General features: G+C 52.2%; 1 protein-coding gene across 1 annotated transcript in view; it reads left to right on the forward strand.

Annotated features, from left to right (window-relative positions):
• Positions 1 to 405: 405 nt before the first annotated feature.
• The window catches only part of ARHGEF18 (Rho/Rac guanine nucleotide exchange factor 18), a gene marked incomplete at its 5' end in the record, with an annotated part of 77,082 nt that continues 60,965 nt past the window's right edge, over positions 406 to 16,522 (forward strand). The window contains 9 exons of the mRNA XM_028495326.1: positions 406 to 531; positions 6,892 to 7,157; positions 8,075 to 8,225; positions 8,900 to 9,014; positions 9,716 to 9,773; positions 10,102 to 10,146; positions 10,652 to 10,729; positions 11,661 to 11,763; positions 11,907 to 12,048. Coding sequence (XP_028351127.1) covers positions 406 to 531; positions 6,892 to 7,157; positions 8,075 to 8,225; positions 8,900 to 9,014; positions 9,716 to 9,773; positions 10,102 to 10,146; positions 10,652 to 10,729; positions 11,661 to 11,763; positions 11,907 to 12,048 — 1,084 coding nt within the window. The remainder of the gene's footprint in view (positions 532 to 6,891; positions 7,158 to 8,074; positions 8,226 to 8,899; positions 9,015 to 9,715; positions 9,774 to 10,101; positions 10,147 to 10,651; positions 10,730 to 11,660; positions 11,764 to 11,906; positions 12,049 to 16,522) is intronic.

Raw genomic sequence — 16,522 nt, forward strand, 5'->3', positions numbered from 1 at the left:
TTCCCTGGCGGTCCAGTGGTTAGGACTCACTCTTTCACTGCCGAGGGCCTGGATTCGATCCCTGGTCAGGGAACTAAGAGCCCACAGGCCACAGGGTGTGGCCAAAAAAAAAAAAAAAAATCATTTGGGCCCTTCGTCCCCTGCCATCCCATTTTCAGATGGAGAAAACTGAGGCCAGATGGACTCACTCTTTCACTGCCGAGGGCCTGGATTCGATCCCTGGTCAGGGAACTAAGAGCCCACAGGCCACAGGGTGTGGCCAAAAAAAAAAAAAAAAGATCATTGGGACCATCGTCCCCTGCCATCCCATTTTACAGATGAGAAAACTGAGGCCCAGATGCAGCACTCAGGCCCTGACTCTTCAGGTCTTCCACTCAGCCGTGACACCTTGTCCCTCCTTTCCCCACAGGCTCTGAGCCCAAGTCATGTGTCCAGCCCTTTGACTCTGGAGCTGCAGACTCAGCCACCAAGAGCAGCAGTGGACCCTGGAGGCCTGAGGACCCAGACTTATCCGCCATGGAGGATGAGCAGGCATGTGTCTGACTGCTGAGACAGGCAGGAGGTGATGACGCCTGTGGCAGCAAGTACACTTTTTTAGTACCTGCAGGAACTTTGTGTGCATTATTTCAGGGAACTCTCATCAAAACATGACAGAGTAGTTATTATCCCATTCTACAGATGAGGAAATGAATCCTTTCTGGAACAAGAGGGAGAGTGGGGTGAGTAGAAGGGAGGGTTGATGGATGGATGGAAGGAAGGAAGGATTGGCAAAAGAGATGGATGGATGGATGGGTGGCTGGATGGATGGATGAAAGAATGGAGGGAAGGGAGGGTGGGAGGGGGGAAGGGTGGCTAAATGGGTGCATGGGTGGATAGAACAATCAATGAAAAAGGAAGAAAAAAAGCTCCCATGGGGACCTCTGAGCTAGAACAGCCCTGCAGAGTGGTCCTAAATCAGGTTGAGATGGCCAAGCCATTATGTCCCCACATCAATCACTTGTGGCCTGTGGCCTGCCCAGGAAGGGATGTGACTTCGCAGAAGGAGACTGACAGCTGACAGCCATCCGCTGGCAGCCCTCCCCCAGCATCTGGGACAGCACATCCTCACTGATGGGGGGGTCTGGGTGGCATTTTATAACACCCACCACACTAAGGAAGGAGGGTCCATTACAGTCAAACCATATGTAGGAAATTCTGTGTATCTGCCCCTGTCATTTTATAGAAGAGCATACCGGGGTCCAAGCAGGGAAAGAATTGGCCAAGGTGTCAGGGAGAATCCAGGGTAAATGAAGACAGGACCAGGACTCAAGTTTAGTTCTGGATCCTTCCAGGGCTCTGGACCTCTTGGAATGGGAACCCTGGGCTGCAGGCAATTGGGCAGATAGGATGGCAATGGAGGAAGCGTGTACCTGGAGAAGCAGGGAGCCCTGGGTATATACGGGGAGGCTCTACCCCACCACCACCAAATAAGCCCCGCCACCCACATCCGTGTCCTTATCTAGTTGGTCACCAGAGCTGGAAGCAGCAGAAGGCAACATCCTTGCCCTTCCCTCCCCAGGCCCTGTGAACACTACACCTGTACAACCCTCAATTCTGTCCATGTCTCTCCTTCCTTCTCCACTGCCCTGGTGGAGGCCACTGTAATTGCTCACCCGGGTGATTTGCACAGGTGTCTTCTCTGCTCCAACAGCCCTGCCCCTGTCCAAGCCTATCTGGGCTCTGCATCTTGCATCATCTTTCTGAAGGCAAATCACAGCCTCCTGGGCTCCATACCACCATTGTTTGGAACTTAGAGATTAAATCCTTCCTTGGCCTACCAGACCTGCTGATCCAACCCCATTCCCTCCCCCACACAAACCCCTTCAGCCATAAGGAAATCTTGCCAGTTTGGGGGGGAAGCACCGTGAGCTCTCAAGCCAGCAGGCTTCTGAACATCCTGTTCTCTTAATGCCTGGAATGCCCTCGCCCAGACCCTCTACCTAGCTAACTCCTACTCATTCCTCAGGGCTTCCCTCACTGTCACTTCCTCCAGGAAGCCCTCCCTGATTTCTTCCTTCCTTCCTTTCTTCCCTCCTTCTTTTCTTTCTTACTTTCCTTCTTTCTGTCTTTTTAAAAAACATTCAGTGGGACTTTTCATTGAAAAAGATATATATACTGATAAGATGTAAATTATTTTAAAATATATGCAACTTGACCTATATAGCCAGCTCAAGAAATCATTTACATATCACATAGGCACTATTTTATGTGGTTGGAAGTAGGGTTTGGGGGATTTATTTTGTCACAGAAACTGTCTAAAGATGGTCTAACCTGTCCTAGTTGAGTTGTCCTTAGTAGATTTTGCACAGCAATGATTACCCCAGGGTTTGTCCTTTTTAAAAAAAGGAATTTTGGGCTTCCCTGGTGGCGCAGTGGTTGAGAATCCGCCTGCCGATGCAGGGGACACGGGTTCATGCTCCGATCTGGGAAGATCCCACATGCCGCAGAGCGGATGGGCCCGTGAGCCATGGCCGCTGAGCCTGCGCGTCCGGAGCCTGTGCTCCGCAGCGGGAGAGGCCACAACAGTGAGAGGCCCGCGTACCACACACACACAAAAAAAAAATTTAAAAAATTAAAATAAAATAAGATAAAGGAATTTTCTATATGATCTGGCTTAGAATAAATCTTATTTTTCAAACTTAAAAAAAATTAAATTTAAGTTTAAAATAATAATAACAAAAAAGGGATTTTCTAAGTAGAACTCCAAACCAGAATTCCTGTCCCTTCAAACAGGGTCAGCTGGCCCCCCTTCAGTTCTTCTCCAGCCCATTTTCTAGAACATTCACTCATCCTTGATTATAATCGCTGGATTTAGTTGTCAGTCTACTCCAATTAGCTCCATCTGGCAGGGTCATCAATTTGCCCAGAGGAAGGGCCCTGACTCCTGAAGTATAAAAACAACAGCCATGGTTGCAACAACCAATATCTGCTTCCATTGATCGAGGGCTTGCCATGTGTAAGCATCATCTCATTTTACCTGCCCAGCAATCCTACAAGAAGGCAGCAACACACCCATTTTAGAGATGAGAAGACTGAGGCCCAGAGAGGGTTAGAAACTTGCCTGAGGTCACACTAAGCTAATAAAAGACACGCGAGGCATGCAAACCTTGACTAAGGCCTTTCTATCATCCCAGCCATCCGAAAACTGTCTGTCCCTGTTATTTATTTGTTCTTTTGTTTGAAATCAATTCCCTTTTTACACGATGAAATGGAACCAGAGAAACGATATGCTTGAAGTTGCTTTGGTGTGCTATTTTTTCTTAATATACAAGGAGATAAATAACTGTTTACATTTTTTAAAAACGTTGATCCATGTACTATCTCAATCTGCACGCAGCAAGCCCTTTGGTAGAGTGGGATTCCTGGAACATCTTGTCTCTGGGTCTGCCATTGAGGGGGGACCCATCCCTCAAAGTTCCCCAGGGTTCCAGGGAGCAGAAGCCTGGATTTACTGTATCCTCTCTGGGGCATCAGGGCCAGCATACAAATGCTTAGGGAGATGCCTGGGAAGGCCCTCAGTGGGCCGGCTCCCATTTCTGACCCAGGAAATGTTGAAAAGATACAAGTTCCGCAGCAAAGGACAAAGCCCCTTCCCTCCCCCTCCATCGCTGTGGCATCAGGGCCAGCATACAAATGCTTAGGGAGATGCCTGGGAAGGCCCTCAGTGGGCCGGCTCCCATTTCTGACCCAGGAAATGTTGGAGAAAAGATACAAGTTCCGCAGCAAAGGACAAAGCCCCTTCCCTCCCCCTCCATCGCTGTACCTGCCACAGCTGCCCACCATCCCCTTCCACCCAAAGCTCTGGCGGGGTTCCCACTTCTGCCTCTGTGAGGGAGGCCAGATGTAGGAGAGGGAGTGGAGAGGGCCCGGCCCAGGCCAAGAGGCTGTCCTGATGTATTTATACTTACAGGAGGATGAAAACCAGAGAGGCAAAAGGAAACTTTTGGGGCCGTGGCAGAGGAGACAGGAGTTGGCAGAGGCTACCAAGGCACCAGGGATGGGATTGGAGTGATCTCGGGAAGGCTGCCGCTGAAGTCATAGGACAACCGGGGAACCTGGACCAGCCAGGGCCAGAGGTGTGGGGTTTTTGGACAGAGAGACTGAAGAAGAGGGACCCTGGGGTATAAAAGATACAGGGAGGAAGCAGCAGGCAGAGAAGGAGCAGCCAGGGAGGTGGGGGGAAGCAAGATCAGTGGGTGCAGGCATTTCCCTGGCAGTGCAGTGGTTAAGACTCTGCACTTCCATTGCAGGGGGCATGGGTTCGATCACTGGTCAGGGAACTAAGATCCCACATGCCACGCAGTGCAGCCCCCCCCTAAAAAAGATCAGTGGAAGCAAAGGGAAGATTCAAGACCATGGAAAACAGTATGGCCGAGGCTCAAAAAGCCAATCAGAGAATTGCCGTACGATCCAGCAACCCCACTTCTGCAGATCTACCCAAAAGAGGTGAAAGCAGGGACTCAGACAGACGTTGTACAACCGTATTCATAGCAGCATAATCCACAAGCACCAAAAGGTGGAAGCAACCCAAATGTCCATCAAAGACTGAATGGATAAGCAAAATGTAGTTTTGTTTATATCCATACAATATGGTCCATCCATACAGTGGAATGTTAGCCTTTAAAAGGAAGGAAATTCTGACCCATGCTAAAATACGGATGAACTTGAAAACATTATGCTAAGTGAAATAAACTAGACACAAGAGGACAAATATTGTATGATTCCACTTATACAAAGTCCCTAGAATAGGCAAATTCAATAAGACACAGTAGAGTCGAGGTGACCAGGGGCTCAAGCATGTGAGAATGGGGAGTTACTGTTTAATGGGTACAAACCTTCTTTGGAGGACGATGAAAAAAAATTCTGGAGATGGACGGTGGTGACGATTGAACAATAGTGTAAATGTACTTAATGCCACTGAGTCGTATACTTAAAAATGGTTTAAATGGTGAATTCTATGTTATGTATACTTTACGACGATTTTAAAAAAGAAGGAAGGTGGCAAAACTGTAGAAAGCTCCAAGTGGGGGAGGTGAGAGAGAAAGCCAGACCCTGCATAGCTCTTCCACCCTCATTCCACGGCAGGTGTGAACACTGCCACCCGCGTCCTGCCAGCCAAGATCCGCAGCCGACCAAGAGCGTGGCTCTTGGCTGGCAGGTGTTTTCCCCTTTCAATTGGCTGCTTCTCTGAAAATTCCCCACACCAAGTGTTAGCGGGGACCTTCCTGTTTACCCTTCCCCTAGTAAAGACTGGCCATGACCGGCCAAATAGTCCAGGGATAAATAGGGTTGCAACATTGCAGACAAAATGAAAGGATGCACAGTTAGACTTGAATATTGTAAGGTTTGGAATCTACTTACACTAGAAAAAAAATTCGTTGTTTATATGAAATTGGAATTTCACTGGACGTCCTGCATTTTATCTGGCAGTCCTATCCTGGGGGCCTCTTATAGAGCTCATGAAGGGGGCCAGGTCTGCTCAGTGGGCCCTTCAGGCCACCAATTGGGACAGTCCATCAGGGGCTGCCTGAGCTCACATAGATGTTTGGGGTCACATCTCAGGGTTGGTTTTGCATGGAGTACTGGTAGAGGACTCCCCACCTACCCACAAAACCCTGTCTGAGGACAGTGCTAACGAAGGCCTGGAAAAGGACAGTCCCTGTCCTGCAGATCCTGACAGCCCAAAGGAGGGACGCCTTATTTAGACTGGAGGAGTCAGGAAGGCAGCCTGGAGGGCATGCCCAAGCTGGGTTTTCACGGGTGAATAGGAGTTCACTAGGCTGCCTCTGGGTGGCTTGGGAGAAGAGGTTCTCCAAGGAGAGGAAAAAGCAGGTGCTCTGGCTGGGGGAAAAAAATGACAAATAGAATGACTGGGTGGGAGAGAGAGGAAAAAGAAATAGAAGAGTAACAAGGGTAAGAAAAAGGGTAGAGCTTTGGATCCAGACAGATCTGAGTTTGGGTCTGGCTCTGAGGTTTACTGACTGTGTGGCCCAGGACTGTGTGGTGCTTTCTCCTCCCTGAGCCTGTCTCCTGATCTGGAAAGTGGGACAACAACGCCCCCTGGTGGAGATGTGGTGGGATTAGGGCTAACACCCGTGTAATTCTGGGTGCAGATTGGTTGCTGCTTTGGTGGATGTGGCAATCATCGTCCACCCCTGTGTATCTTCCGTGTCTAACAGCGCCTGGCACATCGATGCCAGGCGCTGTTGTAGGCACCCCCTACAATTTTGTGTCCGAGGTGAGTGCCTCACTTGCCTCACCCTAGGCCTGGGAGGGAGACTTAGGGTACAGGAGACCCATGAGTACACACCCTAAGCAGCCCCGGGAAAAGACTAGGAGCCCCTTGGGACTTCCCTGGTGGTCCAGTGGTTAAGGCTCCGCGCTTCCACTCCCGGGTCGGGGAATGAAGATAGCGCATGTCGCGCAGTGCGGTCAAAAAAAAAAAAGACTACGAGCCCTGACACTGCCTGAAATTACACCAGTAGCAGTAGCACCGAGGATAATTTACCTCCGTGCAGCGCTTTTACAAATTGCGTTCACAGGCATGATCTTAAACAAGCTGGGTGAGCCGACAGGACAGAGGTTATTTTGTCTGTTTCATAAGACCATCAGACAGAAATTCAGTAAGGGAGGTGGAATCAGGTCTGCCAGCCCAGATTTCTGGCCCCTTTTGGGGGGATAAAGCCTTGAAGGCCTGGGTTAGACATTGCACTGAGGGGACCACCCCCATTCTACCCCACCTGCCGCTAGATGGGCGCTGAACCCAGGTTGGACGGGAGGGGTATGGGCAGGGTCTGCGAGTTGGGGGCCTCTGCTGCCCTCGGTCAATGCCTTTTCCCCATCCGTCTCCAGGAGGATGGAATTCCAGGGCTGCTCGGCGATGGCGAGAGCTCGGAGGACTTCAGCCTGGACTTGGGGGACCTTCAGGGCAGTGAGTATATCCAGGACCTGGGCCTTGAGGTCCCTTCACAAAGCCAGCCTAGGGGGGCCAGGGGCAGTGGGCCCCCTAGCGAAGAAGCCGGAGAAGACTCGCCCTTCTCCAGCCCGGCAGGGTCCCAGGGCCTGCCTCGAAGACGCAGCTGGGAGAGGTCGCGGAGCTGCTCTGAGACCTGGCAGAGGTCAGTCCCCCCACCCTGCTAACGCCTTCCGGGACACACCCCCCAGGGCGGCCAGGCCACGCTGCCCCCCTGCCTCTCTGTCATCTAGCTCAAGGGCCACCAGAGGTGTCTGCACTGTCAGAAGGCAGCCCCAAAGGCCCTCTCCGGAGATGCAGGCCTGCACACAGAGCCCACGTGCGCACATGAATCCGTGTGCATGGGTAAGCGCGCACACGCTGAAGGAGCGTGCACCAGCCCAGACTGGAACTGCGTGAACCCGGCAGGCAGGCTCAGACCTAGATGTGCACACCCACCCTGGGCGTACACGCCAACGCTCAACACGCAGGCGTGCACCCTCCCCCTGCTCAAACCCAGGGACGCATAAACATGTCACTTGCACATGCGTGCACAAAGCCACAGATGCACTTGTGATCAAAACACAGATGCGTGCTCAGTGCCACCCACAAACAAACCACAGTGGCAGCCCCAAACAGTAGAGAGGGGTGCTTTAGCTGCCCTCTCCACCCCTCACAGGTCCCCCCAGATAGAAATCCAGTCTGTGTAAAAAAAAACAGTGGGAGGCAGGACTTGCCTGGTGGTCCAGTGGTTAAGACTCCGAGCTTCCAATCCAGGGGCACGGGTTTGATCCCTGATCGGGGAACTAAGTTAATACCACATGCCGCTGGGTCAAGAAAAAAAAAAAAAGGTAAAAAAATCCAAAAAACAGTGGGCCCGCGATGCAAATGGAACTTTAGCATCAAATCCCCCAGCCAGACTCCCCACCCACCTCTCTGGTACTGGGAGAGCTGGACCCCTCTCTGTGCCTTGTCCCCCCAGAGGGCTACCCACGGGTTCCCTCCGGGCCCCCATGTCTCACATGCTGGAGCTGGGGCAGCAACCAGGTGGAAGAGACCCAACTCCCTCCCTTCCTCCACCAGGCTCAGTCTCGAAGCCTCAGCTGCAAATGAGGGGCCCTGTCTCCCTCGGACACTGGCCAGCCTTTCTCTGAACCTGCCAGGAGAGGGCCTGCAGGCCTGGACCCAAGGGTGTCTGTCTGGGGGCGGAACCCCCCTAGAGGCACCAAACAAGGTGGGTGCAACCTGCAGCCACCCCGGATGATAGCACACCTGTGGGCCCAGGCGCTGTCTCTGCAGGTTCCAAGGAGTGCCTTGCCCATAGCTGGGGGGACTGCTTTATCATGGCAGGTATAGCCCATGGCTGGGGAGTCGCTGGGTCCTGAGGCTGCAGCCCAGACCTGAAGGTCCTTTGCTGGGCTGGGATCCTTGGCCATAAGTGTACCCCTGGGCTGGAGAGCAGGGGCATGTCTCCGCATCTTTGCAGCTGGAAGGAGGCCCTGCTTGTGACTGGAGTTTGGAAGTAGGGAGGGCTCGTCTGAGGTCTGGGATTTTAGCCCAAACCTGGGGAATGCATGCTCGGAGCTGTTGCCTCTGCCTGGGGCATCTTTGCCCATGACCATGACCTGGGGGGAAGTTACTGGCCATGGCTGGAATTTGTGGCTCAGAATTCCAGAGCTCCAGCCCACAGCTGGGGTGGGGAGCTGGTGGTCCTTGGCAGGACTGCAGCCCACGGCTGGGGAGGGTATGGCTCCAGCCCTCAGCTGCCGTGGAGTTCCAACGCTGTGTTCATGCCCCATGGCTGGGGGCAGCCCCTGTCTGCAGCTGAAGGCTGGGGACCCTCGACCCGGCGAGCCCGCCTGCAGCCTGGGCTGTCTCCAGGCTTAGCGAGATGCTTATTCCCTGCAGGAATGTGACAGCCCCGAAAAAAGAGTGAGGTCACGGTCAGTTCCCGTGTCCTTCGATGAGATCAGCTCCCTGGAAATCTTTCCGGCTTTGGAAGTGCCCGCTCCAGCGGTTCAAGGTAGCCCAGCCTGGGGGTTTCCTTCATTCAGACCAAGTGGAGTAGGGGCTTTCTGCTGGAGGGTCCCCTGGATGGGGCTAGTGGAGGGGGCTTAGGGTCCCCTGGACAGGAACTGGGCAGAATGCTGGGGGTGGGGGAGGGTTCCTGCATCATCTGCCCTTCCCCCACCCCTACACCCCCACCCCCACCCCCACCCCCCCACCCCCCGCCCAGGGATCCTCTAGCCAAGGTGGACACAACACTGCAATGACCCGCAGGGCTCCCTCTTCTCCCTCTGACTCTGTCTCTTTCTTTATCTCCTTCTTTGTCTCCGAATCTCTGTCTGAAGAGCTTGTGTCCCTCTGGTGTCAGACAGACCTACAGGCCAAACCGGAATCTACCACTTTCTAGCAAGTCTCTAAGCCTCCTCAGCTTTCTTGCTGAGAATGGGACAATTACTGTATCTCCTTAGGGTCGCTTGGAGGGTTCACCGACCGCATATGTGTAAAGCGTTTAGCCAGTCGTAAGCACTCGTGACACGCCGGGGACACTTCCATCCCCGGCTCTCTGCCCTCTTTTCACCTCTCCTCCCCGAGAGTGGCAAGCCACATCTGGACAGTCTCCATTTCTGCAGGGGTGGGTTCAGGGGGCGCCATGCCGGGCTGGTCCTGCCCCAGAGCCCCCTTCACGCCTGTGCCTCTTGGGGTGGGTGCTGATTCCAGGCCTGGATCCACCGGTGCTGGAGCGCATGGAAAAGGACCACGTGGAGCCAGATCATGTGTGAGTGTCCGCCCCTGGGTCAGGGAGGGACCCCCGGACAGCCAAGGAGTCAAGGCTGGAGGAGGAGGGATGTAGGGTGAGGCATCACTGGCTCTAAGTGACCAGCCACTGTCCCCCTATAATAATCTCCATCTTCTCTACCACACCATCCTTCTCCCAGGAGAGGGACCCAGGCCCCTCCGAAAGGTTCTCGACAGCATGGGGAGGGGCTGGGGATCCAGTTTAGGGGCTGCATCAGGACCCGGGGCCGGGCCGGGCAATCACAGCTCGCCTTGGGGAATGTCTGTCATGTGCGGCAACTGTGGGCTGTTTTTATCTGCCATTGCAGGCTGATTGTCCAGCAGGTGCTTCAAGAACTCCGACAGTACCATGGGTAGGTGGAAAGGGGGCTAGGTGTGAGGCAACAGGTATGTGAGGACAGGTGCGGAGGACAGGGGTAGGGGGAAAGTGTAGGGGGACAGGTATAGGAGTGAACAGGCATGGTGTGAAGACAGGAGAAAGGCGAGGAAAACGGTGACAGGAGAGGAGGAGGACGCACAGGTGTGGGAAAGGACAGGGTACAGAAGCAAGCCGCCACCAGTCCATGCACTACCTTTGTACAAGTGGGAAAAGGTACCTCTTTCCCAAAATACTGCCATCTGTTAGAAAAAACTTCCTGACATGCTGATTTTGTTTGACCAAGACCTGTTATCACCCTCTGCTGGAAAACCCATCACAGTGACCACGTATACAAGCCCACATGTGGAGGGATGGTGGGATCTCAGACATGGCACGGGGGGGCACACCTATCCACAGGAGCCCAGAGGGAGAGGGGCACGAGAGGGGGCATCTGCGGGAGGAAGGAAGGGCTGCTGTGTCTGTCCCCTCTGATCCTGCAGGGCCCGGCAGAGGGCTCGCTTGTCCGTCAGCCCCGGAGGAGCCCACTCAAACCTCACCTGGTTTGAGTTCCTGTCCGAGTGAGTACGCAGAGCTGTTGGCGGGCCGCCACTGGATTCCCAAAGAGGTTACTGTGGGCCCTGAGCTGGGGGCAGGAGCCGGGGCCCCCATCCTCTCACCGGAACCGCCAGGGCAACGGTAGGGGCGGTAGGGGGCTCCTCATATGCCCTGGGAGGGCAGAGGAAGACTTCTCGGAGGAGGTGACAGCTTGAGCTGGGTTCCGATGGAAGAGTAGGAGTTCACCAATATGAAGAAATGAGGATGGGGAAAAGGAATCGGTGCCTTCCTCAGGAACAGTGTCAGGGTGGGGCTGGGAGGAGGGGAGGGAGGGGGAGTCAGCAGAGGCCAGATCACACCTGGGAAGCAAAGGAGCACAGCTCTGTGGTGACCGGTGATGGTGAGTGCTGTCAGGGGTACAGACTGGAGGTACGGACTCTCCCTCCAGGGACTAGATTCTGCAGGGGCTGGGTTTCTTTGTCAATGACTTAATACATATTTATTAAATGAGAGTGTGCCAGTCAGCCAGGAGAGGCACGATCTGGGGCTGGAGCGTTGGATGGGAAGAGGGCAGCCGGGTTTGACAGATATCCCACAGAAAGAATGGGCCGGATTTTAGGCTGATGAGATAGGAAGGGGGCGTGAATCAGAGGGAGGAGGCTGAGATGGACAAGGCCCATCCAGGGACCTCAAGTTTGAGACCACGTCACCTTCCCCTCTGCAAACCTGGTCCCCAGGGTTCCTGAAATTTGCAAACCTCTGTAAATGTTTGTTCAGTGAATGAGTGAGGGAGAGAAGGAGGGAGAGAGTTAGGGACCACAGCAGGGGAGAAACAGGATGAAGGGGCCTCAGGGAGACAGATTCCAGGTGGATCCCAGAAGCGACCTGCAGGACTGGCTCAGAAGGGCCTTCTGGGTCTGCTGCGCTCTCCTCACCACATTTTCTGCCCCTCAGGAGCGAGGACAGAGCGGGGAAGATGGAGAGAAGTGACAGGAGTGCCAGGGTGAAGCGCAGACTGAGTTCCCTCCGATGTCGAGTCACCAGGCAGAAGGAGAAGGTCAGGGGGCCGGGCCGGGGGTAGGGGGGGACTCCCCCTCTGCCTTCTTCAGCTTGTCAGGGTGCCCCCGGCTCCAGATCTCTATGATTCGAGGCGAGACTGGATGCACAGGGCATTCTAAGGCCCACCTCTGTCCCCAACAGGGGAAGAGCCCAGTGCTTCTGAAAGACAAAGGCCAGGATGCTCGAGAGCAGAAAGAATGTGTCAACGGGCACCAGCTGGCTCAAGGAACCTTCTCTGGCCACTCCAGCTGCCCGCTGTGTGGCAAACCTTTTCTGAGCTCTGGTAAGTCTGGTGGCCCAGCCCATCCCCCTGGATGGCAGCCACTTTCTCTCCTTCACTTCCCCTAAATCGCTCTCGTGGCCTCCTTTGCTCTTTGCACCCTCGTCCTATTTCACCCTTTCTAAGCTCGGACCAACCCTGGTTTCCTGGATGTCACCAGGGATCCATCCCTAAGAGCAGGGACCACTTGGTTAGCTCGGGCCCCACCCCACCTCAAATTCCCTTTAAGTCTCAGCTTTCGTCGTTGCAAAAATCCTTTGGCAAAATTCAGACTCGGGCAGTATATCAGTTAGCTGGGGCTGCGTAACAAAGTAACACCATCTGGTTGGCTTAAACCACAGAAATGCCTTGTCTCACAGTTCTGAAGAAGTTCGACATCAAGGTGTCAGCAGGGCCAGTCTCCCTCTGAAGGTGCTAGGGAAGGGTCCACCCCAGGTGTCTCTCCTGGCTTCTGGAAGCCCGGTGGCTTGTGCCAGCAGAACTATAATCTTCACATGGCATTGTCCCTGTATGCCTGTCTACGTCTGAAATTCCCCTTTTCCTAAGGACGCAAAATACTAGGTACCTATTACCCCCCATCCCATGAGTCATGACAACCAAAAATGTCTCTAGATGTGGCCAAATGTCCCCTGGGGGCTAGGATTGCCCCAGTGAGAATCACTGGGGAGTGCAGTAGAGAACTGGCCCCAGGATGGGCTGTGCCGTGCGAGCTGTCCCTCCACCTGCAGGGCAGGTGCCTCCCTGTGACCTGAGCCACAGGTTTTGCATTTCCTCCTTGCCTGGCCCCACACGTGGGCATCTTCCTTCTTCCTGATTCCTCCCTCTTTCCGGAGCACTGTTTTTGCTGGTGGTGGGACTGTTGGCTGCTCTTGTCAGGGTGTCCCCTTCGGAGCTTTCTCTGCATTGGAAGATTTCCAACCCGCTTTCTGACACATGAGCTGTTTTCAGCTGACGCCACCTGGGCTTTGCAAAAGTCTTCAGCATCTTCAAGTCCTTTTAAGCAGCAGGTGACTTCCTGTTTCTGCTGACGTCCTAATCTCTTCTTCTGGGCGTCAGGGGTGAGGTCTAATGGATACAGACTTCCCTGGAGGGCCCGGATCAAGCCCCACGGAGCTGTATCTCAGGCATCAAATTCAAGGGGCAAGTGGGAGGTTGGCAGGAGGAAGAATGAGGTCAAAGATCCGGGACTGGGCCATGGACAGTACAGAAATGCATCCACGCTATAATGGCAGGGTTGAGTATTTTGCAGCATGCTCGCAAAGCTGAAAATATTTACCTTACGGCTCTTTATAGCCAAAGTTTGCCGATCCCCGAGCTAGCTTTCCCAGCAGCAAGGAAGACCCAGGGAAGTGACTGAGAGTAGCCAACAGATCAATGAACCCCTTACACGTCTGACCTTGAAGATGAGGGTTCCAACAGGGACTAATTTCCTGAAGGTCACTTTACAATCACAGAAGACTTTGTACATATAGTTAGAGAGTAACATTACTATACTGAGCAGATACAACATCCCAAACCAAGTCCTTTAAACAGATTTCCTCATTAATCTTCACAACTCTGTAAGATAGGCACTAGTATGCCCCCTTTCTACAGATGAGGAATCTGAGGCCCAGAGGAGTTAAGTTCTTGCCAAAGGTCACACAGCAGGGTCTGAACTCAGAGCCTGAGCCCCTCATCACCAATCCACTGCCACATGACACCATTTAATATTTTTTTAACTTTTTTTTTTTTGATGTGGACCGTTTTTAAAGTCTTTATTGAATTTGTTACAATGTTGCTTCTGTTTCATGTTTTGGTTTTTTGGCCGCGAGGCATGTGGGATCTTAGCTCCCCGACCAGGGATCAAACCCGCACCCCCTGCAATGGAAGAGGAAGTCTTAACCACTGGAGCGCCAGAGAAGTCCCTATTTTTTGTTTAATAAAATTAACTTTTAATTCTTTTAGTTGTACCAAAGGCAAAATTTTATAGTTTAAAAGAAAATTAAATTACAGATACATGAAAACCAAAAGTTTAATATACCAAAGACACTCTGTTGTTTGACACGCTTAATGTCAATATTTGGGGCAATTTTTAAGGTTTTCCCACCAAAAAACGGCATTAATAATAGCTCTGTACAATAATATTTAGAATAATAGGAAGATGAAAACACTTTCATACCATATTTTTGCCAGCTGTTCTAAAGACAGCAAACACGTGCTCAATTGGTTTTCCTTCGCTTTGAAATAAGCTACCGGTAATCCTAAACCAGGCAAAAATGTATTGTTTCTGGATGGAATACAAGCGGTCATCCTTGCAAAAATGTTTTGCAATGAGTCCTTGGCTTCTATGAAAGCCCTAAAATAGTAAACGAGAGACTAGAGTTTATTTTCAGATTCTGTGACTGGCTTCCAATAATCTTTTATCGGTAGACTTACAGGCAAAATACCAGGTACTAAGGATCAGATTCCATTCTTTCGTATAAGCATGAAACTGTTGTGGATTGCTGTCCGTGGCTAGCATAAACCAACGAACTACCACGCGTAGAATGCAATGCAAGGCAGGCAGGAGGGATAACTTAATATTTTGTTTGTTACTTCAAAAAGACCAGACCTGGGACTTGTAACCTGGGACTTGTAAGTGGAATCTTTTGCTGCATTTTGGCATTATACCCTAACTTAGAGTACACAACTATCTATCTGAGGACTCTCCTAACCCTCCAGTGGGCGGCAGATCCCTTTTCTCCCCAAAACTTTTCATTTTATTTTCTAACTTTTTAAATTTTTCTTAATTTTTTTTTTTTTTTGGCTGCGCTGGGTCTTCATTGCTGCATGCGGGGTTTCTCTAGTTGCAGTGAGCGGGGGCTACTCTTCGTTGCGGTGCGCGGGCTTCATTGCGGTGGCTTCTCTTGTTGCGGATCAAGGGCTCTAGGCGCGCGGGCTTCAGTAGTTGTGGCTCGTGGGCTCTAGAGCGCAGGCCCAGTAGTTGTGGCGCTCGGGCTTAGTTGCTCCGCAGCATGTGGGATCTTCCCGGACCAGGGCTCGAACCCGTGTCCCCGGCATTGGCAGGCGGATTCTTAACCACTGCGCCACCAGGGAAGTACTTTCATTTTAGATTTACAAAAAAGTGCAGAGAGAGCCCCCTTACGTGGTTCACCTAGCTTCCCCTCATGTTAATATCTTATATGACCACAATATGTTTGTCACAATTTAGGAACCAACATTGGTACAGTACTATTAACCAAACTCCAGACTTAATTCAGATTTCACCAGGTTTTTTTTTTTTTTCTTCCATTAGTGTTCTCCTTCTGTTTCAGGATCCAATTCAGATACTACATTATCTTCAACCACCCTGTCTTCCCAGTTTCTCTGGTCTTTGAGGGGTTCTCCGTCTCTTCTTATTGTTCATGACCTTGACAGTCTTGAGAAATATTACCCAGGTGTCTTGTACGATGTCCTTTAATCTGGGTTTGTCTGATGTTTTCTTATAATTAGAAAGGGGTTATGGGTTTGGGGAACTTTCCTGTCTCATCAGATCGGGGGGACGTGCTAGTGACATGCCATCCCTGAAGATGATAACCTTTAACACCTGGTTAAGGTAACATCTGCCAGGTTACTATTTTCCTGTTTCCCTACTCTCTTCTTTGGAAGCGAGTCCCTCAATCCAGCCTACTCTCAGGATGGCAGGAGTCAAGTTCCACCTCCTGGAAACATCATTTGACTTTCGGGACAACCCTTTGAGGTCAGGGAAGATTGGAGTTCGTGTCACAGAAATGATGTGGCTAGCACTCAGCGTGGCGCCTGGTACTTACAGGCAATGGTAGCACCTACTGACATCATCCTTATTTCTTTGTTGTTGAGGAGGCAAAGCTAGCATCTAAATCACAGCCCCTAACCCTGGGCTCTGACCACAGCCCCACACCTGTCTAAGGAAGCACGTGAGGCCAGAACAGCTGTGTCTCGCTCCCAGCAGGCTGAGAGCAGGCACTGCCCAGGTATAACTCGTCACAAGCCTACCTCCCATCGCAGGTATTCAAAGCCAGATGTTACTGACTTAAGGAAACAGCCCCACAGTGAGTTAAACAGAACAGTGAATGAGTCACGCTCCAGGTAATTATGGAAGGTGCGTCTCCAGGGTAAAGCTGAGATGCTTTCTGAGAGACCAGCCCCGCTGATGGAACACCATTCCAGACAGTCCTGCTCCTGGCCTTGACCTCTGAGGTCCCTCCGTGGTCTGACCCCACCTACCGCTCCACCCTTCCCTCCCACTACTCAGCCACGGGGATTGCCCGGAGCCACCACCCTGAAGTCTTGTGGCTGCCTGTACCCACCACCTGCGCCTTGCTCATTCAGCGCTGTTCCTGGAACTCCCTCTCCCACATAACTCTTACTCACTCTTTAAAACAAAGCGAAGGGCCACCTCCCCAGGAAGCCGGCATTAGGTGACTGTAAGTTCTGAGCGTCTCTGAGGCCAACTGCTGTCAGCCAAGGGCCATTTTGT

This window comes from Physeter macrocephalus, chromosome 2 (assembly GCF_002837175.3).
Source record: "Physeter macrocephalus isolate SW-GA chromosome 2, ASM283717v5, whole genome shotgun sequence".
NCBI classification, from domain to species: Eukaryota; Metazoa; Chordata; class Mammalia; order Artiodactyla; family Physeteridae; genus Physeter; species Physeter macrocephalus.